The sequence below is a fragment of the Poromitra crassiceps genome (assembly GCF_964638095.1).
Source record: "Poromitra crassiceps genome assembly, chromosome: 10".
Classification (NCBI taxonomy): Eukaryota; Metazoa; Chordata; class Actinopteri; order Beryciformes; family Melamphaidae; genus Poromitra; species Poromitra crassiceps.
The window spans coordinates 45,845,497-45,859,014 of NC_139631.1; the positions used below are offsets into that span (position 1 = coordinate 45,845,497).

General features: G+C 44.4%; 1 protein-coding gene across 1 annotated transcript in view; it reads right to left on the reverse strand.

Moving 5' to 3' along the window:
* The window catches only part of LOC310784097 (NLR family CARD domain-containing protein 3-like), a 153,217-nt gene extending 140,513 nt beyond the window's left edge, over positions 1 to 12,704 (reverse strand). The window contains exon 1 of the mRNA XM_083645073.1: positions 12,630 to 12,704. Within this exon, the coding sequence (XP_083501199.1) occupies positions 12,630 to 12,699 (70 nt within the window). The 5' untranslated portion in view covers positions 12,700 to 12,704. The remainder of the gene's footprint in view (positions 1 to 12,629) is intronic.
* Between the last annotated feature and the right edge of the window lie 814 nt (positions 12,705 to 13,518).

Sequence of the window (13,518 nt, forward strand, 5' to 3'; positions counted from 1 at the left end):
CAAGAACAGCGGCATGTGTGTCATCCTCCTTGCCCCTCTCCAGTGTCTCTCTCAGTTCAAGCTGAGTCCTGCCATGCCCCTGTACCAACGGTGGCACAAAATCTCCAACAGTCAGAGGAGAGGCTTCTCACTCGCATGGTAGACATGTTTCAGGAGATGATGGAGAAAATGCAGCAGCGCAATACTCCTCATCCAGCTCGAGGTGGGAGGTTCCACCGTGCCTCTCATGAACAACGTCCCAGAGAGACATTTTGCAAAGTCTGTAATGACACACGCCACACCACCGTTTCACACTGCATGTCTGACCGACTGTGTTTCGCCTGCCTCGCTCCTGGCCACACCAGACTGAGCTGCCCTGCCAATAACTCCCCCCAGTCCCAGTCTGAGGGAAACTAGCTGGCCTGTATTCAGAGGGAGGCAGTACAGGTCACACCACAAACTCCCAAGCTGATGACATGTCTGATGCTGAGACAGTTTACACGTCTGTGAAAGACTCATGTTTGACTCTGAAGTTGTTTATCAGAATATTCACAGAATTGGCTGTAGTGACAGTCTTTTCTACAGACCTGTGGCAATGGGTGGGTCAGTGAAAATGGGCGGCATGTTGGACAGTGGATCAATGGCCTGCAGCATCAGTGAGACAGCTGAGATGAAGCTGAAAGAGGCCGGAGTGATAACTGACCAGAGACAAGCAGATGTGAATGTAGTGCTTGTTGGATGTGGCGGACTTCGAGTTAAACCCAAGTGTGCTTTTGACATAGAGATGGAGGTGTATGGCTGTAAAATGTTGGTTCCCATGCTTGTTGTTCCGGGACAGCATGATGAACTGATACTTGGGACCAATGTTATAAAACACATCTTGCATCAGTCTAAGCTGTGTGACTCCTACTGGGAGACAGTGTCTGGCCCCTGCCCAACCAAAGACCCAGAAACTGAACATTTCCTGTCTATGCTCTCTGGTCTGAACCCCTGGAGAGGTGAAGATGTCCCTGATAAGGTCGGCACAGTGAGGTGTAACTCAGCCATCTGTCTCGAGCCTGGTCGTGAATATCTCATCTGGGGAAAACTGCCAAAAAACTCTGCTGTTTCCCCAGGCAGCACCATCATGACAGAGCGCACGTCATCCCGCTCAGTTCCCAGAGGTGTTATGGTCGCAAAGCTAGTGACTCCACTGTGGGGAGACAGGTGGGTCCCGCTAAAGCTCATCAACACATCTGACAGGCCAGTGCTGTTGAGGCGCAATGCAAAGCTGGCTGATGTCTACTCCTGTGTAGCGCTTGAAGACGTGGATGTTGCTGAGCACTCAGAGATTCCCCTGATCAGCTGCGCCCAATCAGCTGTGCCACCCAGCTCCCTCGAAGATCAGCTCAGGTCAGTTGGACTCAGTGCGGTTGACATCGAGTCATGCGAGGTGTCAGAGGGCTCTAAGAGGAAGATGGCTGACCTTGTTTTGCAGTATGAGGATGTCTTCTGATGTCACCATATTGACTGCGGGGAGGCGAAGGGCTTTGTACACCGCATACACCTGTCAGACAACAGACCGTTCAGGCTCCCAGGCATTCAGGCGAGTGCCCCCTGGCCAATATCAAAAGCTGTGCCAGGTACTGAGTGAGATGGAGGAAAAGGAGATCATCCGAAAGTCGACCAGTGAATATGCATCACCTTTGGTGCTTGTGTGGAAGAAAAACGGAGATCTCCGCATCTGTACAGACTTCCGGTGGTTGAATAAGAGGACCCTGAAGGACGCTCATCCTCTTCCCCACCAAGCGGACTGTTTGGCTGCTCTGGGGGGGAACTGTCTCTTCAGCACGATGGATTTGACCTCCGGATTTTATAATATGCCTCTCCACGAAGACGACAGGAAGTACTCCGCCTTCACCACTCCCATGGGCCTGTTTGAATACAACCGTCTGCCACAGGGCCTTTGCAACAGCCCTGGGAGCTTTATGCGCATGATGACCAGCATCTTCGTGGATCAGAATTATCTGAGTCTGCTATGCTACTTAAATGATTTGCTGGTGTTTGCGCCTGATGAGGAGACTGCACTGCTGCGCCTGAAGATGGCGTTTGACAGGCTGCGTGGCCATAACCTAAAGTTGGCGCCCAAAAAGTGCTTCTTCCTAAGAAAGTCTGTACGGTTTCTCGGCCACATAATAGATGCATGTGGTGTTTCGACGGACCCCAGTAAGGTTGAGGCCATCACAAATATGGCGAGCACTGACCTCATGGAGGCTGATGGCGTGACACCATCCCAGAAGCGAATAAGGTCATTCTTGGGGATGATAAATTACTACCAACACTTTGTGCCCCGATACTCTGCCACTGCCAAGCCGCTCTTTAGTCTGTTGAAGGGTGAGAAGAGGAAGGGCAAACAACATAAAAACAAGCCATCAAGCAGGAAGTTGCGTGCATCTGACTGGACGCCAGAGGAGGAACGGGCGTTTGAAAACCTGAAGGCTTCACTACTTCACAGTGTCGTCCTAGCTCATCCCGACTTTGCCCGCCCCTTCATGCTGTCAACTGATGCATCTCTGGATGGCATAGATGCTGTTCTATCCCAAATGCAAGAGGGTGAAGCACGTGCCAGGCCTATCACTTTCGCCAGCAAGTCGCTATCTCAGTCTCAAAAGAACTACCCAGCTCACCGGTTGGAGTTTTTGGCTTTAAAATGGTCAGTCTGCGACAAATTCAGTCACTGGCTGAAAGGCCACAAATTCACAGTTTGGACTGACAATAACCCGTTGACTCACATCCTGACAAAGCCGAAGCTGGACTGTTGTGAGCAACGCTGGGTGAGCAAGCTGGCGAGTTACAGCTTTGACATCAAATATGTCCCTGGTCGGCAGAATATTGTAGCTGATGCTCTGAGCCGTGTGCCGTTTGTCAAGGACAGTGTTGGTCACAGGCTGCTTGCTGAGCCCTATGCAGGCCTCCTCACTGAAGTCAAAGATATGTCGAATAACTCTGTGCAAAATGCCTTCAGGTCATCTAGTGGTCACAAGAAACCTTCCCCAGTCAGTGACGCTGCCCAGTCCACCTGCAGTCCACTACACATGCACGCTCAATCTGTTGCTATGGAGGATGTGTCTGCTGTTCTGCAGTCACATGTTGAGTGGGATGCTGGTCCAAGGGCCCGTGCTGTTGAAGCGTTGCAGTACCTGCCTCAGTTGATTCCACCTGTACAGGACTCCTTGCCTGCTTAGTGCTTACACTGAAGAGGAGCTCCGTGATAAGCAGATGGAGGATAGGACTCTCTCTCGTGTTCTGTCCTATGTTGAGAGGCATCGGAGACCTTCTAGGAGGGAGAGGTTTAAGGAGTCTGTCTCTGTCACAAGATACTTGAAGCACTGGGAGAGGCTCACTGTGAGCAACAGTGTGCTATACAGGATTTCAAGGGACCCTAAGACCAAGGCAAAGCGTTTCCAATATGTTGTCCCTGACTCACTTAAGCCTGAGGTCCTGCATGGAGTTCACGACGGGGCCGGACATCAAGCCCAGTCCAGGAGCCTCAGCTTGACGAGGCAGAGGTTTTTCTGGCCGAACCTCGACAGAGACGTCAGAGACTATGTTCGTCATTGTCAGCGATGCATACTGAGCAAGACAGTCGAGCCTGAGGGAAGGGCTTGCCTGGAAAGTATAATGTCAACCAGGCCGCTGGAGCTCGTCTGTATCGATTTCTGATCGGCCGAAGACTCCAAGAACAAGTCTATCGATGTCCTGGTAATAACAGACCACTTCACGCGGATGGCTCAGGCGTTTCCGTGTAAGGACCAGACAGCTAAGCAGGTGGCGAGGGTTCTGTGGGACCGGTATTTCTGTGTCTTCGGGTTCCCAGAAAGGATCCACAGTGACCAGGGCGCAAACTTTGAGAGTCGCCTGATCAGTGAGCTCCTCAGAGTCTCAGGTGTCAAGAAATCACACACAACCCCATACCATCCAATGGGGAATGGAAGTGTCGAAAGATTCAATCGCACCTTGGGTGGGATGATTCGCGCCTTGTCCCCTGGGGAGAAAGCTGACTGGCCACGCCGCTTGCAGACACTGACGTTCATGTATACTTGCACAGCTCATGAGACGACAGGCTATCCCCCCTTTTACCTCATGTTTGGCCGGGTCCCCCGCCTCCCGGTTGATGTCCTCTTTCGTACGGTCCTTCATGACTCTGCTGTGACGAGCTATGATAAGTACGTGACTTGTCTCGCCGATGATCTGAAAGAAGCGATGGTGATTGCTCAGGATCATGCTGCAAAGGAGCAGAATAGACATGCTCAGCTGTACAACAGGAGAGTGAAGGGATCCATGATTGAGATCGGTGACCGAGTGCTCTTGGCCAACAGGAGAGAGAGGGGTAAGAAGAAGCTGGCCGACCAGTGGGAATCGACCATCTACACTGTGGTAGACATGAATGCAGAGACGCACACATACAGGATCTGTGATGCCAGCAGTGGACAGGAGAAGGTGATCCACAGGAACCTGCTGATGCTGGTGAACTTCCTCCCTGTCGGGGACGCATGTGAGGGGTCTGACCTTGCTTCATCTGTGCCAGCTACAGAGTCTTCAACTCCAGGAGATGATGATGTGGGAGAAGCGGAAGAGACCTTGCTTGAGAGAGAGGGCGAGACACTATGTGGAGCTAGTGGAAGTCTTGGTGCTGAAAGTGGCAGTAACTCACCCGTGACTGATCCAGAGCCTGTGGATTCTGAGAGGAGAACCATAGAGTGGATAACACAGTTGACTGACCCAAGTCTATCAGAAGCGGATGTTACTGACATGACAAGCGTGACCTCTGACCCCCGGGACGCCTCAGTCTCACCTGGGGATGACATGACCGATCCGTCTGTGACATGTGATTCTGGCCCTGTGACTGCTGTGGATGTTTCAGCGCGTGACACCTCCTGACACCTTGACACGGACAGACGATACAGACACTCTGCACACTATTGACCAGACCTCGCCCACACACTGTGATCATTCTAATGCACGCAGGCCCGTAGCTACCATTGAGGACACCGAGGTCATGACCTCGGTATTTTCCACACCAATTTTTTTTTTTTTTTTTTTTTTTTTTTTTAATAGCCCTGGTCCCCAGATCTATTAATCTGTCATTGATGTTTTAATGCGACAGTTGATCGGAAATGCAACAATTTGCTTCCTCTCTGTGTGCTATAGAAGAGAGATAACTCACAACATTCAGATTTTGCATTGAGGCTAGATTGGGGCTAGACTTTGGGGACAGTTCTATTGAAGTGAATACGTAAGTAACTCCCCTGTAAGTGATGTTTGTGTAGATGGGCCATTGTATTTAATTGAGCAGTATTCTGCCATGTGACCTGTATGCAGAATATAAATTATATCATATGGGGAGACATTTATTTTTTGTATCATTTTAAAGCAACAGCACAGTAAAGAGGATATTAATCTAACATGATGTATGTAGTTCTTTATAGATCTAGCCTCTTCATTTTGCTCTCAAAGTGCACCAGATTGAAGCATTTTACTTTAAAATGGACAACATTTTCTATCCGGGGGGCCACAGCCCCCCCTGGTCCCCCCACGCCGCGCTAAAATGACCTTGGTATCTCTCAAACCCTGGCTACGGGCCTGAATGCACGGACACAGGTCAGGTCAAGATTTGGTCGCATAGTCAGACCTGTGAACAGGCTCATACAAACCATGTCCAGACAGGAAGTTATGCAGGACAAGTTCGATGTTAGGGTTGTTTGCAGATCTGTGTTCCAGGCTTTTGCTGACTAGAAGTCTGATCAGTTAGCCTACTGTAGATGCCTTTATGTGCATAAGAGTTTTGTTTTATAATGTTCAACTGTTTTTGTTTTCTTTGTCGTGGGCTTGCATCGCACTACACTACAGTGTGTGTCGGGGTCATGTGGGGTGTACAAGGCACCCTGTTTGCCAGTTGCTGGGTTGAGAGATAAGCGCTGCTCTCATACCACCTCATCCTTATGGGATACATTTGGGGGGCCCCTTGTAGTTTGTCAATTTGTAGTGTTTTGTAGTGTGTGCTGCGTAGTAGGTGCTCCATGTCGATAAAATTCAGTGGGGGTGGATGTAACAGAGTTAAAAATGCACTTTATTATTTAATATTTCTAATTTATTTATGTCTCTTTTATTTATCATTTAATGGTCCTGTGAAGTATTGTGTGAATTTTATCTTTAGGAGGTATTTTTGTCTACTGAATCTAGAGTTTGCTGTGGAAATTGCCTTTTGCACATCGCGTTCTGTACCTCCTGAGTTTCCGCAGCCCCCGCCCCTTCCCCCTCACATTGCCGTCTGCACTGTTGAGGGTAAGTTTGATGTGAAAATGCTGCCGTGGTATATTACTATTTTCGGTTGAAAATAAGTCATTTACTTCGTAGTCTTTGGTGCATATTGTTAACTGATAGTATTTTCATGTTACCCAACTGTTTTTGTACCGCTTTGACCATTAATTTAAGTTGTTTTAGACGTTTTCAATGCACTTTAAAATCGCCATTTGCTATCACGGAAGGCTGGCTTGTGTCATGTGACCTACGAAGTAGATATTTTACGAGTGTAATCTCTGTTATCTTGAATGTTCAGGAAGCTGATGTGCAGATAGAGGCCAGAAGACAACTAAAGTGTATCTTACTGTCTTCTGCAGGTATGCATTTTCCTGTTAACACCTTAAGTGCCATAGCCGAAATAATTCGTCTTACATAATCCAACGCTTGAGTGCCAGAGCCGAAATAACTCGTCTTACATGTTTTTTTGACGGTGGGACATCAATCAACCCCTTTTACATCTTCGAGATAACTATTGGAGCAAGAGCATGTGTGTAATCTATTTTACCGACCACTAAGTGGCGACAGAGACAGAGAGAAGCCACAGCCACGGGACCCGTGGACCAAAAGCAGCCGCCTCCCGCGGAAATGGCTTGGCGATTTTACAGTCAGAAGCCCGGAGACACACACACAGAACGGACAGAGATCCCCTCCCCCCAGAGCCGCGGAGCAACGCGCGAACACACACACACACACACACACACACACACACACACACACACACACACACCGCGGGAGCAAGCCATTCAAGGAAATGGCGAGGCGATTTTACAGTAATCCATTTCAGACTCGTCCCCGCACGCAGGCAAGCAGGCAGGCAGGCACGCAGACAGGCAGGCAGGCAGCAGCAACGCGCTTCTGACACGCCCGCTGTTAGAGCCAGGAGGAAGGAGGAGAAGACACACGGAGGGAGGAGTTTGAATGAGAGGGGTGTTTCCTGTTGTTATGGAGGAAATTACTGTTCAAAACTATTGTTTAGAATGTCTGACGGTCTTACTGATGCCAAAAATGAATGGTTAAAGTGACTGTTTCACAAAAAGCCATTTATCTCTGAATAAATTTCCAGACGCTGAAACCATGCTGTACTCAACGGCTAATATCTACATAACTACTAACTCTGCAAACTAACTCTTTTAGACAGAGAAAGCACACATTCTATTAGTTATTTTTAGATGATTGGTGTTCATGAATTCTTAACAGAAAAGAATCCTCGGCTGTTCTAAAATGAGCCAGAATCGTCAAAAACACCCCTGGCACAACTTACCTACAGGAATGAAAACATGGCTGGCACTCAATGTGTTAAATGTCATAGTTTGTGTTGTCTGTTACTAGCCATTTCACCCCAACGCACCATTTTAGTTTGTCTACAGTGTGTCGCTGTTCTTACTTGTTGTAGCCTATAATGTTTTAAACAGTTGAAACTGTTGCAATAATTTAGTTAGAATAATTTTTTTTTTCTTGCATATGTAATAGCTCTGAGTAAAATATTTCATGTACTAGAAATATTGTTAGCCTGTATAATTACTGTATAGCTATTAGTAATGTGAATACTCTACTGTAAAATAACAACACACATTGCCGTCTGCACTGTTGAGGGAAGCTGATGTGCAGAAAGAGAGGCCAGAAGACAACCTAAAGTGTCTCTTAATTGTCTTCTGCAGAGCAAAATAAATGTCGTCACTGTCCATGCCCAGCCCACATCCGTTAGTAACCATGCTGAATGCAAACATGCACTAACCCCCCTTCTGACAGTGTAATACTAGCTATTATTTATTGTATTTTTATGCCTCCGCCGGTGATAGCCAGGCCCGAGGCATTATGGATCCGGGTTGTCCGTCCGTACGTCCGTCCGATGTTCTCACGCGATATCTCAGGAACGCCTTGACGGAATTTCACCAAATTTCCCTCAAACATCGACTCAGACGCAAGGATGATCTGATTGGATTTTGGTGGTAAAAGGTCAAAGGTCAAGGTCACTGTGACCTCTCGAACGCCATTTTCAAGCTTGTTAACGCGATTATCTCAAGAATGCCTTGACGGAATTTCATCAAATTTGCCTCAAATATCGACTTGGAATCAAGGATGAACTGCTGAGATTTTGGTGGTTAAAGGTCAAAGGCCAAGGTCACTGTGACCTCTCGAACGCCATTTTCAAGCTTTTTAACGCGATATCTCAGGAATGCCTTCACGGAGTTTCATCTAATTTGCCTCAAACATCGATATCTCAAGAACGGCTTGATGGAATTTCTTCCAATTTGTTTCAAACGTCGATTTAGGATGAACGGATTACATTTTGGTGGTCAAAGGTCAAAGGTCAAGGTCAATGTGACCTCACACACCCAATTTCCAAGCTCTGTAACGCAACATCTCAGGAGCGCCTTGACGGAATTTCTTCCAATTTGCCTCAAATGGCGATTTGGACTCAAGAATGAACTAATGGCAGAGGCATAAATCCGCGGTGCGGTCGTTCTAGTTCATATTGGTTTTTATATTTTTTTACTCTGGTTTTACTCACCTAAACAAGTGCAATATCTTGTATGAATGTTGATTGAGTTGTATGTATGTATGTATGTCCTCTACTGTGCACTTTAAAGGAACAGCTCACCCTATCCAAACTCAAGATAATGCACAGACTTTGTTGTGAGCAGTTGCATGTTGCAACGTAACTCCTCCCACATATTTTTCACATAGAAACTCCATTCCAACTTTAAAACGTACAGCTGGTTGAGGAACGAGTTGCTTGTATTCAACTTTTTGAAATATTTCGTACATTTTTGGCAATCGCAGTTCAAATGCAACATTTTTGCCATGTTAAGTGAATGGGCATCAAAGTCAACACAAGTTTGAATGACGTTTTTGCCAGCTTGTTCTCACACACACACACACACACACACACACACACACACACACACACACACACACACACACACACACACACAAACACACACACACACATGACCTCGCCCCCAAACTGACCCCACCCCCAACCAACTCACCCTGAGGCCCCTATGGTCCCTGGGGGCCCCTGAGGGTCCCTTGACCCCCAGCCTGCCTGCCTCTGCCCGGCCAATCAAACTGCCAGCAATCTCACACACTTTCTCCAGAAAATGCAAATCTAGTTCTTATTCTTATTATTAATGACTTATTTTCTCATAATTCTGAGATAATAAACATAGTAATGATGATGTGTGCCTGTAGAGGCACATGTCACTGGTGGACTAATGAGTCTCTGAGTGTCCCTTTAACAACATGTGTGATGTCAGTTCAGCTGTGTGAGAAGTGCCTGACTGTGCTGCGCACAGAATCACATGGACCCAGCTTCAATACATTTCAGATGCAAAACCTGTAACAGTCACACATTATAACAAAGAATAACATCCTCTTTCTTCTTCCTCCAACTAATGTTTCTTATTCCTTCTTAAAACTACTTTCAACAAATGTAAATATATTCCTTTTAAAAGAAGTCTTATCTGACAGATTGTGTTGCAGAGTTAAAAAATGTGCTGTTGTAAGTCACTTTGGAGAAAAGTGTCTAATGGCTCATTTCCACCGCAGGTAGTAGCGCGATCCCGCTCCGCTCGACTCGATAAATGGTCTCATTCCACCACTAAAAACTATCCCAGCCCGGGTTGTATTGGGGTCGAGTTGTGCTACTTTTCGTACCTGCTTCGTCGTGGTTCTATTCTGTGAACCCGGGTTCATACGGTGACGTGAAAACATTGTTGACGACTGATTGGTCAGGCAGAATCGTGTTTACTCTGTCTACTGACTGTCAATGCAATGCTGGCGGCTGCATACCAGTTTAGTGGGATTACCTTCTCTTCTGTTATGTATATTTCCATCAGTCTTTTGTGTTGCTGCCTTCGCCTCCGGTGAAATAAAATCGTGGCGGGTGTTCAATTGTCTGAGAGAGAGAAAAGTCCGCTGCTCCGCTCTGTAGCTGAGTGCAGGCTGCAGCGCTCCGCTAGGCCGCAGCGGGTGTTTGGTGAAGCCGCGGTCTTGCCTGGTGAGAGGCCGCGGGGTAGAGGCTTCACTCTGTTGCGCCTCTCCCGTCCCTCGCGCAGCGCATGCCTGTGAGTTTGACTAACTACAAAGTGATATCCATTCTCCTGGCCGATTGTCACATTTGCCCATTTACACTGTAGGTCATTTAGAGGCACCAGTATTTCATAAACAGTTTAAAAGTTCTGTGGATGGATTTAATTGTAACGTTATGTTATAGCCTACTTCGGCTATAAGCGAAGGACAGATATGCGGTCGCTATGACGACCAGCTGTGGGCGGGGGTGGGTGGGGGCAGATGATCCGCGGTGGAAGCAAAACGTCCATCGGGCTGAAACGAATAGAGCCGAGTGGTGACGAGCTGTGCAGGGCAGTAAAATGTGGTGGAAATGAGCCATAAAAATGACACATTAGCAGAGCTTCACTCAATTCATGAGGGGTCACAGGGAAGTCCCCAGCAAAATTAGTACAATTGTGTAATTTCACTTCAATAAAAATCTGAGTTATTTTTCTGTTAATAAAGAACTGTCTTTAAAGTTACCGTTTTGATTCACATCAGTCATTTGATCTCTTTAAACAGCCGTTTCTGCCTCCAGACAGCAGCATATAAACTCAATAAAACCTGCATGTCTTTTTTGTGAGAGGATGTGTAATCTCAGTCTAAATTCCCAAAATCCGTAGGTCTATTTAGACCATAGATTTAGACATGTAGGTTCAATTAAATCTTGATCACTCATGATGTTTGGTCACACTGATGGAATACTTCCTATAATACCAATAAAACATTATGCTAATAAAAATAAAATAAAGAGCTGCTGAACTGAATCGACACAGTGCGGGCATAGTTTTCATTGAAATAGTCTATTTCGTGGTCACATAATCAGCAGAGTGGCATATTTCATACAAGACTAATGCTGGAAAAAAATATGAAGATTTCAGCAGCACATTTCCATCTGCAAAATGCACGAGTAGCGTAGATATGAATTGCATCTGTGTGTAGGCTATCCCATTGAATTGCTTATGTAGGGTTAGGGTGGTTAGGGCTATTCTGGCATATATGATAATGTCAGCCTGCCTCAGAGCCGTTGTGGACTCGGCACCTTGGTGCGCTTTTGAGACATTTGGCAACCTTCTTATGTCGGTGATTTCGTGATATTTCTCCACACGCCGTTCAGCTGCAATCGGCGTGGTCAAACTACTTGGGAACAAATAAAAATTAATATAAAAACATATTCCAAAGTGGTAAGTATAGGCTTCATTTAATTATGTACAAGTGCAAGGCTTCAGTCATCATTAATTCATTAATTTGTTTTTGTTTTTCTTGTGTGATTTTCATTTGAATGCAATCTACTTTTCAAATGGGGATCCTATGAATGGTGAATCACTGTTTGCAGAGAGCTGATTGGTCAGAAGGTGGACCTTTCATGGGTTTTGATCTTATCCTCTGAACTTAACCTGCCCAGGAGCAGGTTAGCCATGCAGCATACTGTAAGTTACCATGGTGATCTATCTCGGTAAGAAGTTAACTAGCATCGTGGTACGGCAAACCCAGGGTTAAACCTGAAGTTAGTTCGCTAAGCCACTAATCTTGCTTCGTGGTACAGGCCCAGGAAACCCTAGATGGGCTTATAGGGTCTCTACCTCAGAAAACCAATTTTAACAATAATCTGTACAAAGCATCAATATAACAGAAACAAGACAAAAGGAAAGAAGAAAATAATAGATAAGGAAAATAAAAGCAACAATAAAAAAGAAAAGGCAACAAAAAAGAAAAACAAAGGAGCAATCAAAATGAGTGAGTAGACAGACAGTTAAGATCAGTTCAGTGTGAAGTGTATGTGTGACTCATCAGAGAGATTCTAGTTACGAGATGGTGCATGTTTGGCAATATTGATATAGGTGTTCCATAGTATGGCACTTCTGTAGAGTACAGTATTGAAAATTGGTTGTTGGTAGTGTGACAGTATGGGGGGGAGGTGATGTGAATGTCTTGTAGTATGTGTATGTACAGAATGTTGGTCACTGGGTGGCGGTGTTGCTTCTTGTTTATACTGAGACTGAGTTACAACAAGAAGTTGAGTCAGTGCCACTCCCACCAGTCTGTTTCCGCACAAGTAGCTTGTCCTTTCAGTAACAACTTGGTAAAATAAATAAATAAATAAAACAGCAAAGAAAGCTTGAAAATCTCAGATGTATTTCCCAGTTGAATGCAATATGCTTCCCTACAGTTTACAACCTTTATGTAAAATAAATAAATAAATAAATAATCAGTGTTCATAGGCTAAGCCTGTAAAATAAATCCAAACTTACGAGACTCTGAGCTCTCTGCAGCCAGCAGGCAGGCCCACAGCAACCAAGTCAGAGTGACAGAAGGCCACATCCTCTTCTCTGTCACCTATAGAAAATTACAGTATATATTAGTGTTTATTATAGTATATTACATTATATTATAGTATATTACAGTATATTATAATATATTACATTATATTATAATATATTCCATTATATCCTAGTATATTACAGTATATTATAGTATATTACAGTATATTATAGTATATTACATTATATTACATTATATTATAGTATATTACAGTATATTATAATATATTACATTATATTATAATATATTACATTATATTATAGTATATTACAGTATATTATAGTATATTACATTATATTACAGTATATTATAGTATATTACATTATATTACAGTATATTCTAGTATATTACAGTATATTATAGTATATTACATTATATTACATTATATTATAGTATATTACAGTATATTATAATATATTACATTATATTACAGTATATTACATTATATTATAGTATATTACATTATATTATAGTATATTACATTATATTATAGTATATTACAGTATATTATAGTACATTACATTATATTATAGTATATTACAGTATATGATAGTATATTACATTATATTATAGTATATTACATTATATTATATTATATTACAGTATATTATAGTATATTACTGTAGAGTGCACAGGAATGAGGAGACAGATCTCTGGATCCACTGCATGATTATTCCAACACCCCAACTATATACATTGCTTGAAAAACAGCAGGTCTCAGGCACTCAAAGGAGTCAAAGAGAAAGTAGGATTAAAAAGCCTTTATTATATATGGCTAAAACATTATAAAAATACCGACATGTTTCAACCTCAAACGGT